General features: G+C 36.3%; 1 protein-coding gene across 1 annotated transcript in view; it reads right to left on the bottom strand.

Annotated features, from left to right (window-relative positions):
• Positions 1 to 23,435, bottom strand: part of TRHDE (thyrotropin releasing hormone degrading enzyme) — a 332,065-nt gene that overhangs the window by 142,310 nt on the left and 166,320 nt on the right. The window contains exons 5-6 of the mRNA XM_042470783.1: positions 21,373 to 21,486; positions 12,807 to 12,944 (exon numbers count right to left, since the gene is read on the bottom strand). Of these exons, the coding sequence (XP_042326717.1) occupies positions 12,807 to 12,944; positions 21,373 to 21,486 (252 nt within the window). The remainder of the gene's footprint in view (positions 1 to 12,806; positions 12,945 to 21,372; positions 21,487 to 23,435) is intronic.

Here is a 23,435-nt window from a genome sequence, read left to right on the forward strand (position 1 = left end):
GTTTAAAATGTCTGCTTTAGCTAGGACTGGCAACAAAACTTGGACCCATGTGATGTGATTGAGAGTCAATAATTATTTATTTGACTGGGATTGGATTACAACTAACTTTCTTGGTAAAGTATCCATTTTTTTCACTGTGGATATCTATACTTCCTAACTCTTCTATGATTTTTTCTAAATTCAGGCAGACATTTGGAGAGATGGGGATGGCAGTGAATACAAACTACCAGAAATGTAGATATAGTAGTCTGGCAATGGGAAGCTCACTGGATGACTGATTCTTCACAATATTGCAAAATTTACATATAGTAAATTACCATAATAACTCTAGTTAAGAACTTGCAAGCAAACACCAGGGTCAATACTTTTTCAGTTGTGACCTCAAGACTGTAGAGCTTACTCCTGAGGAAGACAAACAAGCTAGAAATCCTGCGTTTTATGTCTACTGTTTAATAGTTAGACTGATTAATTTAATTAACTTATTTTTGGGGGGGAGGGGTCAAGATGGACATAGCTGAATCTATGGATGCAGAATCAGTGGATATAGAGGGTCAATTGTATTATTATTTGGCTTGGTTTTCTAAGACACCATACAAATATTATTTTATCTTGAAAAATAGGACAGGAATACAAAACAAAATGAAATCAGAATACAACAAAATCTATCCTTGAGTCCCCACTGGCAATTTCCAGCTTACCTTCTCAAAATATAAACATCTGCAAAATATTATTGTGGTCAATACATATTCTTCAACATCAAACAGAACTTTCCAGTAGAGACAGAGTTTATAATCTGCTAGATCATTACGTTTCCTTCCTTGACTATGGCTGAGATACTGTTTCTAAGCAAACAGAAAATTAATCAATTTTGCACATGCCTGCTAGAGTTTTCCATAATAATGAGTATAAGAGCAAAGACGTGTTCTGCAAAGATGTTATTTTGCTTTGATGTGACCTCCCTGCATAGATTTGTACTAAAGCAGCAGCTAATCCCTAAAAACTATAGTCATACCTGCAAACACATAAATCATCATCATATGTTTTGTGACTGTTGGTCACAGCCACTGTCTCCATATTTAGTAGTGATTCATCTTTTTCCACTCAAAGAACCTGTAGTGATCTGTGTGTGTACAACACTGGTGAGGTTTTTTTTAGTAATTCAGCTGCTCATCTGTCCATATATATGTTATAATAAGTCCATATTTCATAGCTTCATTGTACTCTGGGTTACTCAATAAAGAGGAGTTAAGCCTAAAGGTAAGCAGAGATACAGCCACTGTACTTATGCTAGCCCTATTGATGATAAGAAATTCTTTCTAAGAACAAAAATTGTCCTCCACTCTCTCTCTCTCTCTCTTGCAGGGAAGGAGAAGATGAGAACTACACCTTATTGAGTATCCAAGTGTTATCTCAAAGCCCTGTGAAGGTATATAACCCCCAGATGGGAGGGATTTTCTTTGTCCAAGTCTTGGGAAGAAGAAATGCTGGTATCTTGCCCAAGAACATACACATACACACACACACACACACACAGAGAGAGAGAGAGAGAGAGAGAGAGACAGAGACAGAGACAGAGACAGAGTTAATTAAGAAAAGACTCTAACATCTACCAGTGCAGAGGCAATGACCATGCACATTTGATTCTGTGCCAGAGATTTGGCTGAAAGGATGTCATCATATTTTCTTTGCTTATCTTTTCCATATACATGTGGCAGTAAAGGAGGAGGAGCAACATTATATGTCAAAAAGACAAATTCAGTTGTACAAAAATCCATGAGAGTGAACAGAGTGGACCAGTTGAGATTATTTGGATCTAGCCATGGAAAGGGAGAAGAGTTGTGTCATGTCTAGGCCCAAGAGTAGAGAATCATCATCATCATCATCATCATCATCATCATCATCATCATCATCATCTTTATTTATATCCCGCTCTTCAGTCAAAAGGCTATCGGGGCGGCTTACAAATTGTTAATTAGATCCCCCTATCCATTCCAACTGCCACTGCTCTGGCCTTGGGGGAATGTAATCCCCTCCCACACTGCCACCCCCTTTTCCTTTTGTGTCATGTCTCAATTAGATTGTAAACCTGAAAGCAGGGAACTAGATGTTTTTTGGGACGGGGGTGGTCTTTTACTTGTAAAGTGCCATGTACGTTGATAACATGATAAATGAAGGTAATGACTTGGGTTTAAAAAATAGAGAAATAAATAAATGCAACATTGTGGGAGGAATTTAGTAGATGCTGCCAAACCAAGAAGAGGTGGTGGACAATACTATTGAGAAACAAATCTCAAAAATCTCAAGATGCATGAATCAATATTTTTATTTATTTCATTTGTATGCTACCTTTCTCCCAGGAGGGACCCAAGCTGGTTGTTATGGGCAACTTCAATTACCCTGATATCTGCTAGGAGACAAACTCTGCTAAACGTAGGCTCTCCAACAAATTCCTGATATACCTTGCAGATCTTTTTATTATTATTATTTCAAAAGGGGATCAGCAATCCTGGGACTTGATCCAAACCAAAAAGTAGAAGTTGGTCACTGGAATCAAGCTAGTCAATACTTTAGAGGAAAGTGACCATGTAATGCTAGAAATTGCAATTGTGAGACAGGGCAAAGAAGAATATAGTCAAACACAGACTTTAGATTTCAGGAAAGCTGATTTTAACAGGTTCAGGGAATTACTTGGTGGAATGTCCAATTCAGTTCAGGGCACCTCATTTTAGAAAGGATGGACACAAACTGGAGCAGGTTCAGAAAAGGAAGATAAGGATGATAAATTGTAAGCCGCTTTGATAGCCTCGGCTGAAGAGCGGGGTATAAATATTATTATTATTATTATTATTATTATTATTATTATTATTATTATTAAGAGGGATGGACAACAAAACATATGAAGATGGAAGGAGCTGGGTGTGTTCCGCTTGGTGAAGAGAAGACTGAAGAGTGACATGATTTGCACATTTTCAATACCTCAATGGCTGCCACAGAGAGAAGGGGGGCTGGTCTGCTCTCTGCTGTGCCAGAAGATAGGACCAGATCTAATGATCTGAAGTTACAGGAGAGCAGATTTTGATTAAACACTAGAAGGACCTTCTTGACAGTAAGAATGGTTTGGCAATGGAACCAATTGCCTAGGGAGGTGCTGGAGTCTTCTTTTCTGGACATCTGCAAAAACAGGCTAGACAGCTACCTGCTGAGAATACTGTAGCAGGAGATCCTGTACTGACATAGAATTGGACTCCATGGCCCATGAAGCCTCTTCCAATTCTATGACTCTATGACTCATCTGTTTGTCACCACTAAAGATATGATTTGGATTCTCAGTGAATTAGTCTTACTTCCGTATATTTTCTGAACCTACATTCAGCAGGACTTGAATGGATTAGGCCCCTCCAGATCAATACAGAACCCAGATTCTATGTACAGGTCAAGTTGTAAGTATTCTACATTTCCAGTCAAGCAATTGCCAGCAGGTTCACTTTACTCTTTAAATAATCCTTTTATTTCTGAGTCATGGTTCTTTAATTAATATGCTCCGATGGGAACTCTGGAGTTGATTACGTTTCTTAGCATAATCGCTGGGCTCTTGCCTTACTCATGCCAACACCAGCCATTCCAAAGATTCCAAAGAATTTTAAGGAAGTCTGGCAAAAGTGCAGTCCTTTCTCATAAGTGCATGCCCTAAGTATGAATTTTCCACATGTTTAAATTAAGCTGAGTGGTGGACAACACAGCTAGAAAGAAAGAATGTGAAGAGCAGATTGCACAGCATCTTACCTGAGGAAACTGTAAGTATGAATGCTTATCAACACAATCTCCTAGAAAGAAGAAAGCGTTTGCATTGGTAATTGCACAGCATATGGTACCCTAGATATGCCTACAGTTCACCAGGCCACCAAGGAAGTTTATGCCATCTCAGTAGAGAACACCTATAGATCATGTCCCTCATTAAATAAAGTGTTTGCATGCTGCTTCTGAAATAGATGGTGATGTCACCAAGAACTCTACCAATATTTCACAAGAGGAAAAGACACTGCTTTTGCTGGAATAGTTAAGAGACTGCTCTATGATTTATCTGAGAAAACACAGAGAAATCTATCTGACAGAGAATGAGAAAATGCAGCTCTGCCTCCTGGTACAGTTTACAGTACTGAACAATTCTTCTCTGGAATGAATGTTGACATGCTAAAGATAGAATAAATCTTTAAGAAAATGATCAGAAGGGGAAGCTTCATGAATACAATCTGACAGTATATCTGGAGGAAACAAGTCTATATTTTATATTTGTCTATCACACACATAAAAATGTGTTCTCGTGGCAAAATACAGTTATTAAGGACACAAACTACGGGTTCAGCAAAACCCACTGACTAGCCTTAGCTAAGACACTGTAACCCTATTTTCAACAGTAATATGGAGCTACTTATGTTGAGCTACTTGACTGGGATGCTGAAAGGACACTTAGAATATCCATGGAACTGCCTGCATAGTTAGTAATAGTATAGATTCAGACTGCCTCAACACAACACATCTGACAAAGAAGATAATTTTATGAAATCTTTTGTAAAGCCTCCCTTTTCCTCCTTGTCCTCTATCTAGCTAGACATTTTGAGTAGCATCAACAGTGATAAGATGGTGAAGGAAGGTTGAAGAAAGAAACTTTTGGTGCTAGATTCCAGCGGTAATAAAAGCTTTAAAAGGATTCTACTCTAGCCAATGCTACTGTAGCTGTGTATGCCTGTCTACAATAGGCAAGTTACCCAGCAGCTGATCCAGAATCTCATAATGATCATGCATGAACAGCAAAACAGACAGAAAAAACAGCTAAGCCCACATGACAAGCTACCTTCAGCATGTTAAAGAACCATAGATCTATTGATTTGACCACCAAAGCAGACATCACAGGAAAAGTAGAAGATACTGAAAGAAAAAGTCAACCACTTCGAAGAAGCATTCAAGTGTTCTTCTGACTGCTTCATTTCACATGTGCATGTTGTTTGGTTTTGAATAAAAAAAAAATTGTTATAATATGCTGAGCCTACTCCTGTTCTTCCTATGTTATTTCTGCATCTGGAACCAATATTTTGTTTAAACAAGTAATTCCCAGGAACATACCTACTTTGCTGATTGAAGCACACATGTAGAAGTATTAGATTCTATGATATAGCTCCTTATCTATGAAAAACCAGTCTACATACTATGTTTTTGTAATTATTTATTATTTTAAATTGATGTTAATGTATTCTGCCCTGAGAGCTTTGGATAAAGGACAGGATAGAAATATTTTAATTAATAAATAAAATTATCCAAGTTTTTAAAGCCAACCTAGATATTTAAAATAGAAAACTGAAAACTGCAGGATATTAGTTATCAAAGGAGGGTTTTTTTTAAAAAAAAATTAGGTCTTTATTCTACAGTAAATATGCATCTCAAACACAATTTTGATTGGACTATATAATAATTTTTAATTGGAAAACAAAATATAAACTATCAAAGGACTAAAACACACCATAGAAATAATCCAGTTTGACACCACTCTATTTGCCTTGGCTCAATGCTAGGGAATTCTGGGAACTGTAGTTTTGTTAGACATTTAGCCGTCTCTTTCAGAGAGCTGTGCCACAAAAACTACAGTTCCCAGGATTCCCTAGCACTGAACCAGGGCAGTAAAAATGGTCTCAAATTGGATTATTTATGCAGTGTGTTTTGGCCCTAAGTTATGCATTAATGTTGTTAGAGTAACTTTTTAAATTTATCTGCCATTAATAGTAAAATGGTCAGATACAAGGCCAATGAAGAAATGAAGATAATATTAGTTCATGCATCCCTCTCCACAATTTTTCTCACTGGAATTAAAGAGGAAGAAATAGGTGAAGCAGTGAAATACTTATGCCTTGCAATCCACAACAGTTTTCTAGGCTACTGCTCTACAGGTGCACATTGCAAGAGCACCAGAAGACATTGGGAAGATATACAGAAGTATACAGTTCTACAATTTACAGCCCATTATTCCAGCAAGACACTTACCTGTGAAGTTTAGCATGACCCAAATATGAATTCAGACATAGCCATGTTAGTCTGGAATATCATGAAGCAAAGGGATCTTGTAGCACCTTTGAGACTAAGGTCCGATACAGACTGCCACTTTGTGGCGCTCTTCAGATGAAATTAGGGCTCAGGAGAGTGGAGCATCTGCACCCTCCTTGCTCTCTGGGTGCCATTTTGGCACAAGTGAATTCACACGCAGCACTCACTGATGACGTGTCTGCACCCAAATGGCATGGTGCACAAGAGACATCACCATGCCACTCCAAGGCGCTAATGGTACCTTGGCAGTGGTATGGAAAGGAGCCTCTGGCCGCTCTTTTCTTCTCATCTGTACAGCCCATAACTGTGTGAAAAAAGTCCAAATGCATCTGAGGAAGTAGACTTTAGTCTATGAAAGCTCATGCTGCCAACATTTTTTTTCAGTTAGTCTCAAAGGTACTACAAGATTTCTCTACATACTGATCCTAAGACGAACATGGCTATATCTTTGAATACTACCACTGTATGAAAGAAGTTGTAGCATTCACTTTTGTAGACTTAATCTACTTCTGAGAAAGTCTAAATGTAGATGTGGCCTGCTTTTGAGGATGTAGACCAAGCTCACAAAAGCTTATGTTTCAACATCTTTTGCATAGTTCGTCTCAAAGGTGCTACAAATGTGCCCTAATGTGAACATCTGTCTCCACATTCTCTTTCTTCCTTTTTTTTCTTTCTCTTCAAAATCTACTCCACTTCCTAAAGATCCATTCTAGAATCTTTCTAGTATGAGCACATTCTCAACAGGAGATGGGAAACAGATGGTATTCTGGCCTGTTACAACTCTTATTCTAGTGTTGGAAGCCTGTATGTGCTTTAGGATATTAGAGGTCAATGTTTTTCTATAGTTTTATATGACTGTGTCAAAGTAAATCAGATTTATCAGGAAATAAATATAAATAAACATGCCCTTCCAATATACTTGAAAATATTCCTCACCCACACTGTGTATTTTAAAATAAAGCACAACCCGCTTAGTTGTCTAGACAAAATGTTGCCAGGACTTCATTTATTTCAGCAGTTTCATTTAGGCCCCTCCAATAGGACCTCTGTTATGTGTTCTGACACCACTGACAAGGACAAAAGCACAATATATATTTTTCATTAAGCAGCCTTATGACAGTATCTTCAAGGATGGGCAAACACAGAAGGTTGATGAAATTATTTACACAGATGGGCCATCACTGAAGTTCAAGTGCAATGCTGGATAAGAATAGTACTTAAACACTTATCCTGATGTCCACTCCTTCATTAACAAATTTTAAACATCAAACTAGCTCAATTCACTAAAAAAATACCCCTGCAAGTAAATTAACAGTTATCAAAAATGCCAGTTATAATGGAATAATTCTAGGCTGAATCTGCACCACAGAAATAATCTAGTTTGACACCTCTTCAACTGCTATGGCTCAATGCTGGAATTCTGGAAATTATAGTTTTGTGAGCCATTTAGCCTTCTCTCAAACTACAGATCTAAAAATTTCAGAGTCTTGAACCATGTAAAAGCAGTATAAAACTCGATTATTTCTCTGTTATCCAGGAGAGCTATGTGCCAAGACCCCCAGTAGATGCCTGAAGCTGTGGATAGTATCGAACCCTATACCAGTAGTAGTTTCAGACCATGACTGACTGTAGTAACTGAAATTGCACAGAGTGAAATCACAGCTACATTATATTTTCAGTGATCCTGGGTAACTGAAACCATGAAACAAGAACTGCAGATAAGGATGGACTACTGCATTTCAAGCAACAGGAGGGTGCTAGAGGCAAGCAAGAAAAGAAACAGACTAGAGCAATGTATGTTGAGGGAAGCATATAACCAGGGAAGGTTGGCAGGGCTCAATGCCAGGTAAAGAGGGGCATGCATAAAAGGATTCTCCAAGTGGGAGGAGTCTATATTCCACAGCTGGTTATTATTCACATTAAGACATAACTTTTTAGAAAGCATGAAATGTACCTCTCCACTGAAAACTGTGATTTTTGGAATCTACATTTTGGGCTGCATCTTCTTCTTATCAGTGGATTAAATGAGTTGGCTTTCCCATCACTCAAGTAAACTATTAATTTTAAATTGGTATATTTTAAATTTATATCTGGATGATTTTAATGTGTAAAGATTTGTTTTAATTGTATGTATATGTGTGTTAGCCAATGTGTTTAAATAGTTCTATGCATTTAGTTATATATTATATTTTAATCTGTGTTCTACCCCAGCCCTAGCCTTGGGGAGAGATGGGTAAGAAATATTATTTATTTATTACTTGGTGGGGTGCAGGTGTTCAGTTAGGTGACATGCTTCTTTGATGGGATTTCTGAGACATCCCCAAAAGGTAGAGGAATCTTACCCACATGTCTCTTACCAGTTTGAAGGAGAATGTGGTGGCTCCTTGTACCATGTTAGAACTCCGCTATAAAAATGCTAACCAGTGCCACTTGGGATCCTTAGATCCCTTCAGAGGAACAGGCAATGGAAAACTGTGAGAAGTTCCATTTGAAATTCAGAGTCAGGAAGTCGTTCCCTATGGGAAGCCTGGCTTAACCGAACCTCCCAGAAGTAAGTGTCCACACGTCCCATCCTGTTCACATGTTATAGATTCCTGTCCACTAATAAAGTTGCTGTCATTTATTACACCAACTCTGTTTTTTGTGTCATCTGCCCAAGTGGGAGGACAAAGAAGCTGAGCATATTGCCAATGCCTCCTTCAGAACCTGGAAATAACAAATTAGAAATCAGAGGTAATAACATTATATTTTAAAAGAAATATAACAAGAGAAAAGGGTTTTTTTTGGGGGGGGGGTTTACTGGTGTAATGGGTTTCTAGCTTCTACTCTGATAGTATTTGATGGGTTCCAATTTTCTGTCATTTTCCTATCAATTCTAATGTTTGTTTGTTTGTTTGGCCCTCACAAAAGTAACATAAAATAAAGAAAAAAGAACAAGTCAACTTGCAAGTCAACTTTTTTCAATCATTATAATGAGATAATTATTTTTTAAATACTGTGCAACCTCCTCTGAACAAATCTTGCCAAGAAAATTCCATGATAGGATTACCTTAGGCTCAGCATAAGTTGGAAACGACTTAAAGGCACACAACAACAACAACAACAACAGGAACACATTTTTATACAGCTTTGGCTTGGTTGATCCATATTGTTCCTGATGCTATCATGGCAGCATATAATGCTTTTGATTTCTGATATATTTTGAAATTTATAAAAATTGGCCTAAACTATATAAATTATTATAGTAAGAAAAGAAAAATGAGAAAATAAGCACTACATTCAAATTTGGTAGTTCAACTCCTCCCCTAGAGTAGCTGATCAATGGTTAAATCAGTACACCTTCAATAGTTTTATGTCATTTTACTCTCTAACAATAACTTCTATTAAATCAAGATGAGCTGAATTTTCATATCTGAAAAGTTTTGTGGTAAAAAGGAGGATTAGTTTGTAGCAATTTTCATGTCTTGCTTTCTTCTCTTACTGCTTCTCTGGTGTCCTTTTTTGGGCTGGGCTATCTTTTTTTCCTGAAAATTGGTTATAATTTAAAAGGGATCACACAGGAAATACACAGATGTTGCAGCTCCACATAGCCAATCATATCTGGATGCACAATGAAGTCCTTACAATCAAATACAAGAAATGCTTTAACCTTCATTTTAAAGTTATGAGACAATGGAACATATATGGGCCACCCTCAATTAGTTTTTACTATTGCTTTCTAGAACATATGTGCCTTAATAACTGAGGTTGAAGTTAACACATCGTTAAAGGTTTTAATCTTGTGGTGGTTTAACACTAGTAGAAGCATTTCTACTACAAAGTAGAGCATTCATTCTTTTTTTCTTCCTGACTATCCCTAGCTACTTGATAACTGTAGGGTCCTCTGAAACAGGTTAATATATGTAGAGGAAAGCAGTAGATAGCAGAGATCAGCAAACAAAGATTGCTCTGCTAAAGTATACAAGCAAATCTCACTGTTCAGAGGCAACAGTGCAAAATGCATATGATCAACAGAGAAGAAATAGCATATTTGTAGAAATGAGGAGTCCTGGCACAAGAAAAAGCAATGAAATGACATGACATGACTTTATGTGAAATATGACAATCATCACAGTTGCCAATGCATCCTGAAGGATGCTTCACACTTGGCAGCTTTAACAAATACATCTTAAAGCTATAGCATGAACCCACTAAAAACTGTGAAATGGGACCAACCCCCCCCCCCTGCATTTTATTCAATATAGCTGCACTGCACAAGCATATTACTCAGGCATACGATAAATTCCAGCTCCTGGTTCCATAGTTTTTTAGCTAACATGCCCCTCCTGGAATATATGAAACAGATTTAATTTTTTCCACTAATGCATATGTAGACTAACAAATCCTATCATTCCAAAGGCACAACTTAATGTTCTTCCATTTAAGGTATGCAGACATTTTTCATTGAGCATCAGAAAAGATAAAGTATTATCAATACAACTTACTGTCCAACATTTATAACAAGTTTTTAAATGATATTTTTGACCATAGATTTAAAAACAATGGTTGTTAATTTCTAAAATACTAGCATGATATTTCTAAAGGATTTACTGAAATGGTATGAAGACAAAAATTCAAATGGATACATTATTTCCAAGTTCCAGGGTATCTATTTCACTCTGATGCTGAACCTAAGTGATGTTCCCTGAGAGCTTTGCATCATGAAGTTTCTGCACAAGTGTAGCCATCGAGAGCACAAAGTAGAAATGACAAGTACATCTAGTCCCACAGACATCTGAGTAGCAAGAATATTAATGTTTCCTTCCAAAGGAAAGGAGAATCAAGAGAATACCCCAAAATACCTATAAATGGATGGTTTTATTCAGAATCTTAAATGGGACTTTTAACACTGACAGTCTTGACAGAAACTGTGTTTTAAAACTATAGGAAAAAATATATCTTAGAGGGGTTTTCTTCCTGTAAATATAAACGCAATCAGAGGAAAGTTAAGGATAGGAAGTAAAAACTGCAACAGAAATCTAGGGTGCTTTTTAAGGTATAAATCAAACCAGCTTTGTAATTTTAAAAAAAGTCTCAGAAATATCTGCTGCCTATTATCCATCAAGAGCTTAATTTAAACACTGACATGCTGTGATATGGGTAGACGACTGTGGTCTGTGCAAGGATCAGTTTTCTACCCTGGACCATCTGGACTGCAAAGAAATCTCTAAAAAACTAGAAAACCAGAAGTGATCAGAATTACATATCTGGTTTTTAAAAAATGATATTAAAAAAGTTAATATGCGTAGGACAGGACAGAGACCTCCAGACCATTTAAATGGTGAACTGCAGACTGGAGAGACATTCACTCCTTTTAATAGAAAGAAAAAAGGGCTGCTTGGAAGGTACAAAAGTTGCAAAGACAGCACTGGGGTGTACTGCATGCTGTCCTGGAGCCATTCTTTGCCCACCCCAGTGCTATGATAGTTTATGATACATAGTTAATAATATTCTAATTTCTGGGAGGATGAATAAATTTAAAAAACACTGAGCAATACTGCAGCTTCTGTAAAGCAAATGAAAGTGGATGTGGAAAAATGTCATTTAGAATTTCAGAGAAAGGGCAGAGCCAGTTAAGGGTAGGATAAAGGCTAAATGGTAAGATAAATATGGAACAAAATAGTTAGAGAAAAGAGATCAGAAGATGCCTGCAGATCAAGTCTATTTGGGATTGACTCACAGAGGTGAGGCACATGATACAGAAAAGCCTCCTAATCCTAGGTAACATCAGACTTTACTCACCATTGTGCCCAGAATGTGATCCCTCTTTTTCGCAAAACAGTGATAATATATACATTTTACATTGTAATAAATAAAAAAAATAAACTGGTTGAGGACTCGTTGACAGCAGCATTTTATTGATTCTTATTAACTAAGATGAATAGACTGAATCTTTTTTCTGTTTTTCATCAAGCAACTCTTCCGAAGGCAATGCCATATAATACACACATAATGGGAAGATTCTTCAAATGACACAGTAAACAACAATCACAACATCCTCTAATTTAAGTCCTGCATTTTTTCATATTCTATAATTTATTAAACACCTTCTTATTTGTTTTATGTAGAATTTTCTGACTAATATTGATTTGATAAGTTTTTGATACAGTTCAGGTCAAGTCTCCCTTATCCAGAATTCTGAAGTCCAAAATACTCCAAAAAATGAAAGTTTTTTCATGGGTGACTGAGATAGTGATACTCTTGCTTTCTGATGGTTCAGTGTACACAAACTTTGTTTCATGCACAAAAATTTAAAAATATATAGTATAAAATTACCTTCAGGCTATGTGTATAAGATGTGTGTGTGTGTGTGTGTGTGTGTGTGTGTGTATCACAAATGAATTCTGTCTTTAGACTTGGGTCCCAATTCCAAGATATTTTATTAAGTATATATATATGCATTCCAAAATCCAAAACACTTTCAATCACATACATCTTGGATAAGAGAGACTCAATCTGTATCAAATTTTAAAAATCGATTGCTTCATTTTTTTAACTAGCTATAAAAGAGAAACAAGAATGGTATTTGCCATACTAGCTGTCAATGAGTCAAAACACCCCTTTTTTATTGTACCAACAGAGCAAAATACTTCTAAATTGTAGACATTACAGGACATGGAAGTAATAAATACCAGAAAAATCCAACAAACATATGTACACTTTTCTATTCCCACCTTTTTATAGGCAATCCAGTCGAACACCCTGTCAATATCTGTGGCTTGCTGTACTTCCTGTGACACCGGGTGTGAACTAGCCAGGCCATCAAGCAGCATAACTTCATGTAAGACATCTGTCAGAAACCTTTGTTTCTCCTGCAATACAGCAAAACACACTGATACATTTTCAGTTATGTCAATAAAATGTGAAGCTGCAAAGACTGCAGTTTCACACATTACCTTTACAAAATATTGCTGCACACTGGTATCCAGTGGATTGATGGGCTGGCATCATATTCAGAAAGCCAGTGTGAAGAACTTGCTCCTGCTAAATCTTTACATGTCAATCAGAATTCCCAGAGATCTTTGGAGGAGTGCCATGGCAATTTTAGAAATGAGGGAAGGTAATAATCATAGGATTATATAAACATGTATTTGTAAGTAGAGGTGACTATCGTCAGAAGCAAAACCTTACAGGGAATCACAAAGGAACAGCACTGTTTCCCACATGCAAATATACGTATTACCTATTTCATGCTACATTTTCAATTAATGTCTTTTCAAACTCATGCTTCCTTAATTGGTTACATTTTATCATAACTACTGTCTAGCAAGAGATGAATTAATCATCTCAAGTTCTCAAACTGTACATACAGAGTACGTATGTGTGTGCACTAGTCAAGCTGTTAGTAAATTATATAAAACAAATAAATAACAAATATTATTAAAATGTTTATTAATACTGCAGATATTTTGAAGTGATGTACACCTGTTGATATATTTGGCTGACATGAGATTTGAGGGCACTGTGCTGCCATGATTCCAGTGCTGTTCGGCTGAACCTTCCCAGAATATGATGGTGGAGGACATATGTTCTACCTCCTGGCCATTAGCCTGGGGGAGCCCATAGAGGTCAATACTGTTCCTATATACTTTTTAGGATTTACATGAAGCTGCTGGGAAAGCACATATAGAGTTTGTGGGTTGGTGCAAACTCACTGTCTTGAAACATTCATAAAATGATGTGTGAAAGAGAGTGAATGTGTATGCCATCACTAGTCATCCTGGGACCAAGGTTAATCAGATTTAATAAATTAAGAACAAAGAAAAACATGTTATGGCATGATTCAAAAGAAGCATTTCTATTTAGTGAATGAGATTTGGATTTCCTCCACCCTTTACTTCAGAGCCAAGTCATTCTCTTAGGAAGAGAAGCAGGGACAATATTGGGGGCTTAACAGTTATCCACCAGCATGGTATTGTTCAAACCTATGAAAACTGAATGAATATGTAATGCAATGTAGGGAACACAGACCTTTTTGGCTACATTTCAAAAGCATTTACACTCTGAACTGCTTTTAAGGATTGTGAAAGAGACAATGGCAGACTCTGACAGTTATGTTTTATGGAGGAAAGTAGGAGAAAGTAGTTCACTTATCTAGCTAATGCACCTGATTTTCTTATCAAACTTTCCAAGTAATTGAATTTCAGCAATAACAAAAAAGCACAAAACAATAATAAAAGATTCTTGAGCAACTGTAGGTTCTCTTCAGAAAATGAAACATTTCCAGATCTTATCATATTGTTTGTGAAAGCTAATCAGGTCTTACAGTTGCTTTTCCCACTTAGTTCACCCCACAAAGATTATGTATCCAGGTTTTCCAAGAAGAAAAAAATATCAAATCTGATGATCCCATGTTTTGCTGGTTGTCACCTCAAATCCCCCCTCACTTTTTTAGATGAAAACTAGGAAAGGTGCTCTGAAGGATTTGTCAGCTCCCCAGAACCAGGTTTGGACTAGTGCAGTGAGTTGTAGTGGAGGGGAGATCATCTCCTTCCAAGTTCCACTGGATTTGATTGTTCAGCCAGAGGAACATGACAACTGGATGCTGCCCATATTAATGAAATACTTGGTTAGACCAAAGGTCACAACCATGTACAAAATGTTCTGATAAACAAGTTCAAATTATTTAAATCTTTGCATCAAGCAAGATGTGGGAGAGGGAATGGGGTGAGGATAGCTGGGAGAATGATCAAAGCATCATGTTTGCATGAATTTTAACATGGAATGACAGGTCTAGAGACATTAAAAGTAGGACTTTGCAGGAGATGTGAAGCTTTTGGGAACTATCCTAAGATTGCTGGGGGAAAGAAATCTCTCTCTCTCTCTCTCTCTCTCTCTCTCTCATGCGCACACACACACACACACTTTTGAAATTATTAAGAATATAAAGACTTTTGGCTTAAATTCAGTGTTTCTTTAGTAGATGCTGGCTATCATGATAGGACTAGTTTCAATGGCAGGACTTTTTAACCATCCCTGCTGCAGCTCCTCAGAACAGGTTTTCAGTTGGCAGAATGCCCCTCTCCTAGAAATAAATTGCTCCTCTCCCAGTTCCAGTGATGGAAATAGTTCTGTCAGTGGAAAAACAATGTTGGATCTCATGTGTAAAAAGACTTTGGCAAATATCCTGCATCAGAAGCTATGATGTGTAACTTTATGATGACAGAGCTACATCAATGACATAATCCATAACAATGCTAGTGAATTGTGACAATGTACATGACTGTGAAAGATGTGCATTGGGACATGTTGTGCACTGGGATGCATTGTGCAACAAGACACATTATGCAACAGGGCTATTATGCAATGGACATACTATGAAGTCTACTTGCACAATGGTCCCGATGATGTAGCTACAGCTCTAGTTCCCTCCTGAAAATATGAGCAATGCACAAAGGCACAATTCAGCTTTACATGATTGTAAGTCAGTTTACATTTATGTAATTTTCCAACAGAGAGACGGATGCCAGCCTATAGTTAGAAATGAATAAATAAAAGTAATGTACAGTCTACATCTCTATTAGTAAGTGTCGAAACCAGAATAGCAATTGTTAAAATACATGTGAAATAAGATTATTAATATTTTCTACTTGCATTTATTTATAATGATTAACTGCACACACACGTATATACAAGCGCCATTTCAGTCAATTTAAGTTCCTAATTCATTCTAAATAATCTGTTCTTCTTATCAAACTTCAAAGATGTTTATTATATATGAATCATGATAATGGTAATGTAATTTAGGAGTCAGTGCTCCTGGTTTTAGGACACTTACTGGGATATAAACAAACTTAAGATAGTTAGCATGACAATAATATAGTACTTGAACCAAATACACAAAAAATAGTTTCCAAAATAGAATATGAAATTGCAGGACAAAAGAATTTTAAAAGGGGGGCAGAAACTGGATTGTATCCAACAAAAGAACAAAAGGAATAGTACAATGTAAGTTATAACTGACGATTAGCATACATCAAAGATCAAAGGGCTGAATGTTAAAAGAATGTCATTGTTCTGAGACAACTATTCACACAATTCAGAGATTAAGAAACCTATGTGGATAATATTTAATAAGGTCATTCCATTGTTTAAATTATATTCATGATAAAATATTCAGCTGTATCTTGTCTAAAACAGAGTTTTTTAAACACTGGGAATAAAAAAGAGTGTTTTACGAAATAATCATCTCTGAAATAAACCCCTGCCAAGGTGCACATGTTTATGCTAAAAAAAAAATCGCAACACTTCTGAATCTCTGGCCTAGGAAAGCAAAGGAAAAGTGTTTTCTTAGTCAAATCCTATAGTTGAACTCTTATTATCTACCAGCATCAAGTTGCTCCAGTTTCCTGATTAAACAATTTAAACACTGAATACCCCAAGACCAAGTTCTATCTCTGCCAATAGGTGGTCCTGCAGTTGGCAAATAATGCATTACAGACAGGAAATGATACCAATAGGAAATATCACATTTGGGATAAGAGTGCTTGACTTAAACTTCCCCTTTTAAAGAGTTCTGAGTGAAAGTGGGGTTTTGAGTCCCATTTCCTTAATGCAATATTTTGCCAAAGTTAGATTCATATGATCTGAGGGTCTATCTGGTAACAATGTCAAAATTTTATATTTTATGGCTAATAAAACTGGAACAATATCTGATATCTTTCAAAAAACAAGATTAAAAATCAAGGAATAGTCTGTTGAAAATTTTCTAGACAGACAAGAATTAGATAGTTCAAGATTCCCCACTATACCAGCCTCCTTTAGCAGATATTTAACAGATCATTGTTCCTTGTAACGACATTTGAGATTATATCACTGGTTGCAACCAGCACTTAGAATTGGGAAAGGTCTGCAAATTTTCAAATATTTGTTGTTTTTTCTCCTCCCCATTTAAGTATCAGGATGGTTGAGCTTTTGAGCAGCTATCATACAAAGTGTTGGCAGATTCAGTTCCTAAGTGACAACAAATAAGTCTAACAATTCCCATGGTCAGGACACTAAAGAATCATCACTTGAGATTAACACTGCATGCAGTATCTGGACCCCATTTTTGTGGCCATCAAAGACCACCATTTTTTTAATAAGAATTTTTAGTCCAAAACACTCAGCAAGCCCCTCTACTTCTACTAAACTTGTACTAACCTCAAATAATTTTCTTCTCGAGTCTGTTTCAAAATGGCAACAATAAGTGATGTGACAACATTTTTTGTTGTGATTTTAAGAGGGAATGCAGTGGAAAATGGAGATATGTCAGGCAGCTTACACCCTACAAGATGAAATTGTCCACTCAAGACTAAACAAAGAGATGAGGGAAAACATTTTATTTATACAGTTCACCCTTCATAGCAACAAATTCTGCATCCAGAGATGCAACCCTCCATGGTTTGAAAATATTAAACTAAAAAAGAAAGAAAGAAGGAAGAAAATAAAATAAAAGATATTTTAATTTTGCCATTTTATACAAGAGACACAATTTTACTATGCCATTGCATATCAAGGACTTGAGCACTCATGGATTTTGGAATCCACGGTAGGTCCTGGAATCAAACCCCAGGAGATATCAAGAACCTACTGTATGCTGCCTTTTCTCTAGCATGGGAACCAAGATAGCTCAATTTAAAATGAAATACTCCTCATAGATAAAGAATCTAGCCAGAGTTTCAGAACTGTGCCCACGGTTGATTGTAAAAGGACTGACATTAAATAAGAACGGAGTTGGCAAATGTTCTCTAAGTTTTTGTCTTATATACCTCACTGTTTCCTGCCATATTGAGAGTGGATTTCTTCACAGATTCACAGAGAAAGCTTTCTTTCTATAGCAAAATCAGAAAAACAAATGGTAGATTTATGTAACTGCATCATTACTGGAGAAAAATGCCAAACTACATGCAGAATTAATTTAAAAGCCTCTCTCTTAGAATGTTTGGGGACTTTAACCAAGAATAGAGATAAAAGGGGTAGTTTTGAAAGGAAAGTGAAAAAAATGAACCTATATCTCCCACCATGCTGAGATAGCATGATGGAATAGAAGAATCAAGTAGGTAACCATATAATCATTATAATATATCAAAATAATAATGGGAAAATTTTAAAGTCCATATCTTAAAAAGTCTACTTCCAGAACTTTTCCCCCCATTTCTGATTTGTCTTGTGAGTTTCACAAAGTGTCAGAACATTTTACTCAATGAGATAAACGTTTCAGAAAGCAGTTTAAGTCAAAGATATGCATGAGGCTAATCACAACCTTCATTTTTATTATTTTAATCCTGCTCATGAAGGAGATAGGCAATTGGGACCATTCATCAGGGTTCTGGGCTGTGCACTTTGAAATGCACTGCGCATTTAGTTTAATGAACTTTAGTTTAATGACTTTCCATTAATATTTATTTTTATGCTTAAACAAGCCTGCTCAGCACAGGTTTTATAAAAAGAAAATGATGATATGCATATATTTCAGTATTAAGCTAGTTTCAGTTTCTGGGAGAAATGACAGAATCATCTAGAGCATGGAGTACTACACTGTGATGTACTGCTTTGGATCACTTGAGGAAAGATGAAGGATATTCGCATGACTACTGGTGCTCTATACTTAAACTTTGATTAAAACTTTGGCTTTGCTAGCAACTTTATTGAATGAGTCAAGGCAGATTACATCAGTGACGGCACTCGCATTGAGTTCTTCCTCTTTCTTACATTTTTTTTAAAGAAAGTTGCTGTGCTTTTTTCCTATTTGTCTCTATAAAGACAAACATTATTTTCATAGCTTCCAGAAATATATGTTAGAGATATGTGATTAAAACACATCTGTAGAAATGAGGGTTTTTTAAAAAAGGAGGAGGTTGGAGGTGGGGAAGACGCACAGATATAGAAAAGACAAAGTAGCCTTCCTCTTAATTTTCTTCTTTTTTTACAGACAAGAAAGAAGGATTCAATGCAACTGCCATTATTGATGTACTCTGCCCCTACTCATCCAATAAAGTTGTCAGCAAAGCCAAACTCTTACAGAGCAAAGGAAAGGAAGAACGCCATTGAGCTCTGTGAAATGCCTTCTTAGTGTTGAGTGAAGGAGAGACTGCTAAAGCATTTGACACTTAGTATTTTATAGATGAAAGGGGAAATCACTCACCAGCAATTGCTTTTGTCGTAGTTTTCTCCACTCTATTCTACTAATACACACACATTCAAGGACAAAAAGTATGTGAACTCGACCTACTTGGAAGTAGCAGCAATACCAGAGATCTGTACAGTCCTTGACTCCAATCCAACATCCGCCATCATTTTTTTAAAGATTACAATCCTACATACACTTATCTGAAAATAAATCCCAAAGCCCTATGTATGCCTTTTTACTACTAAAAAGAGAGGCACAGGATTGCACTGAGAAGCATAGAAGGAGAAGAAAACCAAAGAAAAATGTGAAAGAGATGGATTACTTTATAAGAACCCTATACGGCTTAGGTCTATCCCCAGTTATAGCAGCTTTTAACCTAAGATTTCTAGAACCTATCCATATACTTGGTTGTACTTTCTTACTGGGTATTGTTTTGTTTGCTAATTTATATTTGTTTTTTATGACAAAAATACAAAGTAGCATAAAGGGCCCCACTTGTATCATCACAGAAATTCTGTGAATTATGTTAAATTGAGCCCAAAGTCAGCATTCAAGCCAAGCTCATTTGAAGTCAAGGAGAATAAAACCTGAGTCTCCCAAATTAGTCCAATATTTTTCCACTACACCATGCTGGCTCTCACTCTATTCACTCCCAGATTAGAACACAGTGTGGTGATTCTTCCTTCATACACAGTACACAATAATCCTCAATATTTTTAAGGGCCTGATAAGATTTAAATTATAGCCACTTAGGAGTCTCTACCAGGAACAGAACATTTCTCTTACAGCATTTTGAAACTTCCTGAGTATGGAGAACAGCTATTAAGTAAAATTGTTACAGAAACCTCTCTGAAAATATATGGTTATTTTGATTTCCAGAAGCTAGTAAAACATATTCTTCTACGTTTACGAATTATGTTCTATGAAGCAACATTTCTATTCTTTGGTAAATACAAGCATTCTGAAATGTCACAGAAACAGGTTAAAACCAGAGGCCTCCTTGGAGGAACAGGTAAAAAAAGAAAGGCAAAATGTGAATGTAGTGCAGTGGTTTGAATTGGCTGGAACTCTGAGAGATCAGGATTCAGATCCCCATTCAACCATGGAACCCACTGGGGTTGCCTTGGGCAAGTCATAAACTCTCAGCCTCAGAGGAATGCAATGCAAAGCCTCTCTGAAACACTTATGCACACATATTCTTATGGAATCTATAAAAACATGTTTTCTGAGGAAAACCACTACAAAACGTATATTTTGTTAAGGGCCAAACAGGAAGCAGTTAGTCCATGGAATTTTATGAAACCTTAAATGAATTGCTTCTATCTATTTTTGTATTTAAGATAACTGAAATGAAAGACAGCACTAATAATGAAAGAAAATATTAGAGACTAGATTTAAGGGGAGGTTGAATTTGAAAGGGTGTTTGGTGTTCTCCACAGTATCCAGTGGCAAGTTAGAAGTTTATGGGAAATTGATTTTATTAGGCAATGCAGTAGATGAATGACCCTCTCCCTTTTGTAGCCCCCCAGTGCCCCAAAAGCTTACTCTGAAGAACTAGGAAATCCGTCAAAACATGTTTGTAGCATCAAGTAGGGCTGCAGCAGAGAAGGAAAGAAAGTCTTGATCGATTTAGTCCTCTGTCTTTATCATTCATATCTGAAATGTCTTGTAGGGGCAGGAGATATTTTCACTTTCGCTTATGACAGGCATGACCTTATTCCTTTTATAGTAAATGGAAGAATACATTTTGGAGGACTGTCAAATGATTTCACACTTTCTGATTTTGCTTTATGGAACATCTGATATTTGCACACACCATTTGGCATTTTTCAATGCTCTCTGATAATACATCACATAATTGCCTTGTACTATCAGTAAATTGTTTAGTTTAGTTCATTACTTTTGATGCTATGACCTCAAGGGAGTCTATAGGGTCTCAAATGTATACCCTTCATAGCCTTACCACCTGAGGTCCTTTTAACCAGATACTAGGATCTGAATCTGGGATCGTCTGTATGTAAATATGTGCTTGGCCTCTGTCTTTTTACCGCTCTTATACTATCCAGCAGTATTAAGAGGAAACATCATTTCTACTGGTTTTATAAAATGAAGAAGAAACACAGGCTTACCAAATTCCAGCCAGGATAGAGATAGTCAGTTCCAACAAATTCAAAATAGTGAGCAAAGCCTTCCTTTAGCCATACATCTTCCCACCATACTGGAGTCACAAGATCACCAAACCACTGAAAGAAAAGTTCAATTAAACTATGTTTTTAAAAAGTCATATCTTCACATTGTATATCCATGTTGAACCTGAATAAAAATTCAATAATCATTGATTCAAAGTATCATGCTAGCCTATCAGTTCTTTCTATTATATGCCTTCCTGTACTATCCTGCTGAAATTGCTTTGTGCTTTTGTGCGTTCCCAAGCTATGTTCTTAATGTTGTTTCATAACAGCCGCCAAAGAGGAGATAGGAAACTGTGAAGTATCAGAAAGAAAACTATACCAAGAAGGAGGACACACAGAGCAAATAGGACAGGAAGAACAGGATGATCAGAACAAAAAGAAAAGATACAGCAAAGTTAGTGAAACTAAGTAAGGATAGGGTAGCAATGAGTTAAAAGAAGAAGAAAAATCAATTTCCAGAAATTCACCGTGTTTAAAAAGTGGAGTGCTTACATTTCCCTGTAATTTGAGCAGCCTTGGTTGAATTCTGTTCAATACAATTCTGAAAGATGGTACATTTTTCTTATTTTGCTTTTTTTTTTTTAAAGATCCATAAATCAGTAATCCAAATTGACTGGAGTGGGTTATGTTGTAACAATGTAAGTTATTTATGTTATTAAATACTTCTCTTACAAAAAGATCCATCCCTATTTTGTTTTTATTTAATGGACTATTTTAAAAAAGGTAAACATGAAAAAACTCATTATATTGGGTTTTTTGTTTCAAGAAAATTGTTTTTAGAAAAATCTGGGTCCAATTCTTACTAGCATTTGACAACATAATTGCGAAAGAAAGAGGGATGCAAGAAAACATGGGAGTTTTGTATTTGCCTTCATAACTTTTATTTTTAACACACTGGAATGAATGACAAATTGCTATTTGGACATTTAGATTTGAACACTTTTGTTAGCAGCTTTACTTGATCTCTTCACTGATAAGTTGTCTAACCCTGTTTTTAAATATCCCCCTATGCATTTGGCATTTGCAATAGCACTGAATTCCACAGGTTAACTATATGCCACTGTCACTGGTGATGACTTAAACTGTCTAAACTGGCAAATCTGTTTCCAACAGAGTGAGCCTATAAAATACTGATGAGTGCTTCTATTGTACATAGTCAACTTCAGTGAGCTTTTAAGTTCAAAATGTCCCCAATATTTTTTATTTGATATTCAATTCTGCTTGTTTCTTAAAGAGATAAACAAACACAAAACATATCAAAGGAACAGAAGAGCAACTTCAAACAGACTTAGTTATACTTGATTTCAGTGTGGCTTCTCTATGTATGACTAAGTTGAGATCCAACGTTTTCATACAATTAGTCAAATATGAATTTTCCTGTCAAACAACTTTAGTGGTTGCACAGAAATCTTGGATGCTATGAGTGCATTATTGTTTTCTCATCCAAAGAGGTTATGAACATATTCTGTTATTTTTATTTAAAACAACCACAAAAACAAGTCCAACTACATTTTTAGTAACATGAACGTGATATGAGCTGCACTTACGCTGCAGATATCATGCAGTCTGACACCATGTTAACTGTCATGGTTCCATCCTAGGGAATCTTGGAATCTATACATTGTTGTGGCAAATATAAATGTTCAAACAGAGCTATCTGACAGAGAAGGCTAAATATCTCACAAAACTACAAATCCCAGCATTGAGACATAGCAGTTAAAGTAGTGTTAAACTGCATTATTTCTGCAATGCAGATGTGGCCATGGCCTTAGGCCTGACATAATTCAGGAACCATCTCTCTCTCTCTCTCTCTCTCTCTGTGAGTGTGTGTGTGTATAAAATTCATATTATTACCCTCCTTAGTCTAAGCCTCCTCCATTCTCAAAATAGCCACAAGAACAGTGGTCCTTTCTCATGTTTGGCTAAAGTTTGTTAGAAAGAACAGTGGTCCTTTCTCATAGCTGTCTAAAGCTGCCTAATTACAAACTTGCTAAAATAGC

This window comes from Sceloporus undulatus, chromosome 5 (assembly GCF_019175285.1).
Source record: "Sceloporus undulatus isolate JIND9_A2432 ecotype Alabama chromosome 5, SceUnd_v1.1, whole genome shotgun sequence".
NCBI lineage: Eukaryota > Metazoa > Chordata > Lepidosauria > Squamata > Phrynosomatidae > Sceloporus > Sceloporus undulatus.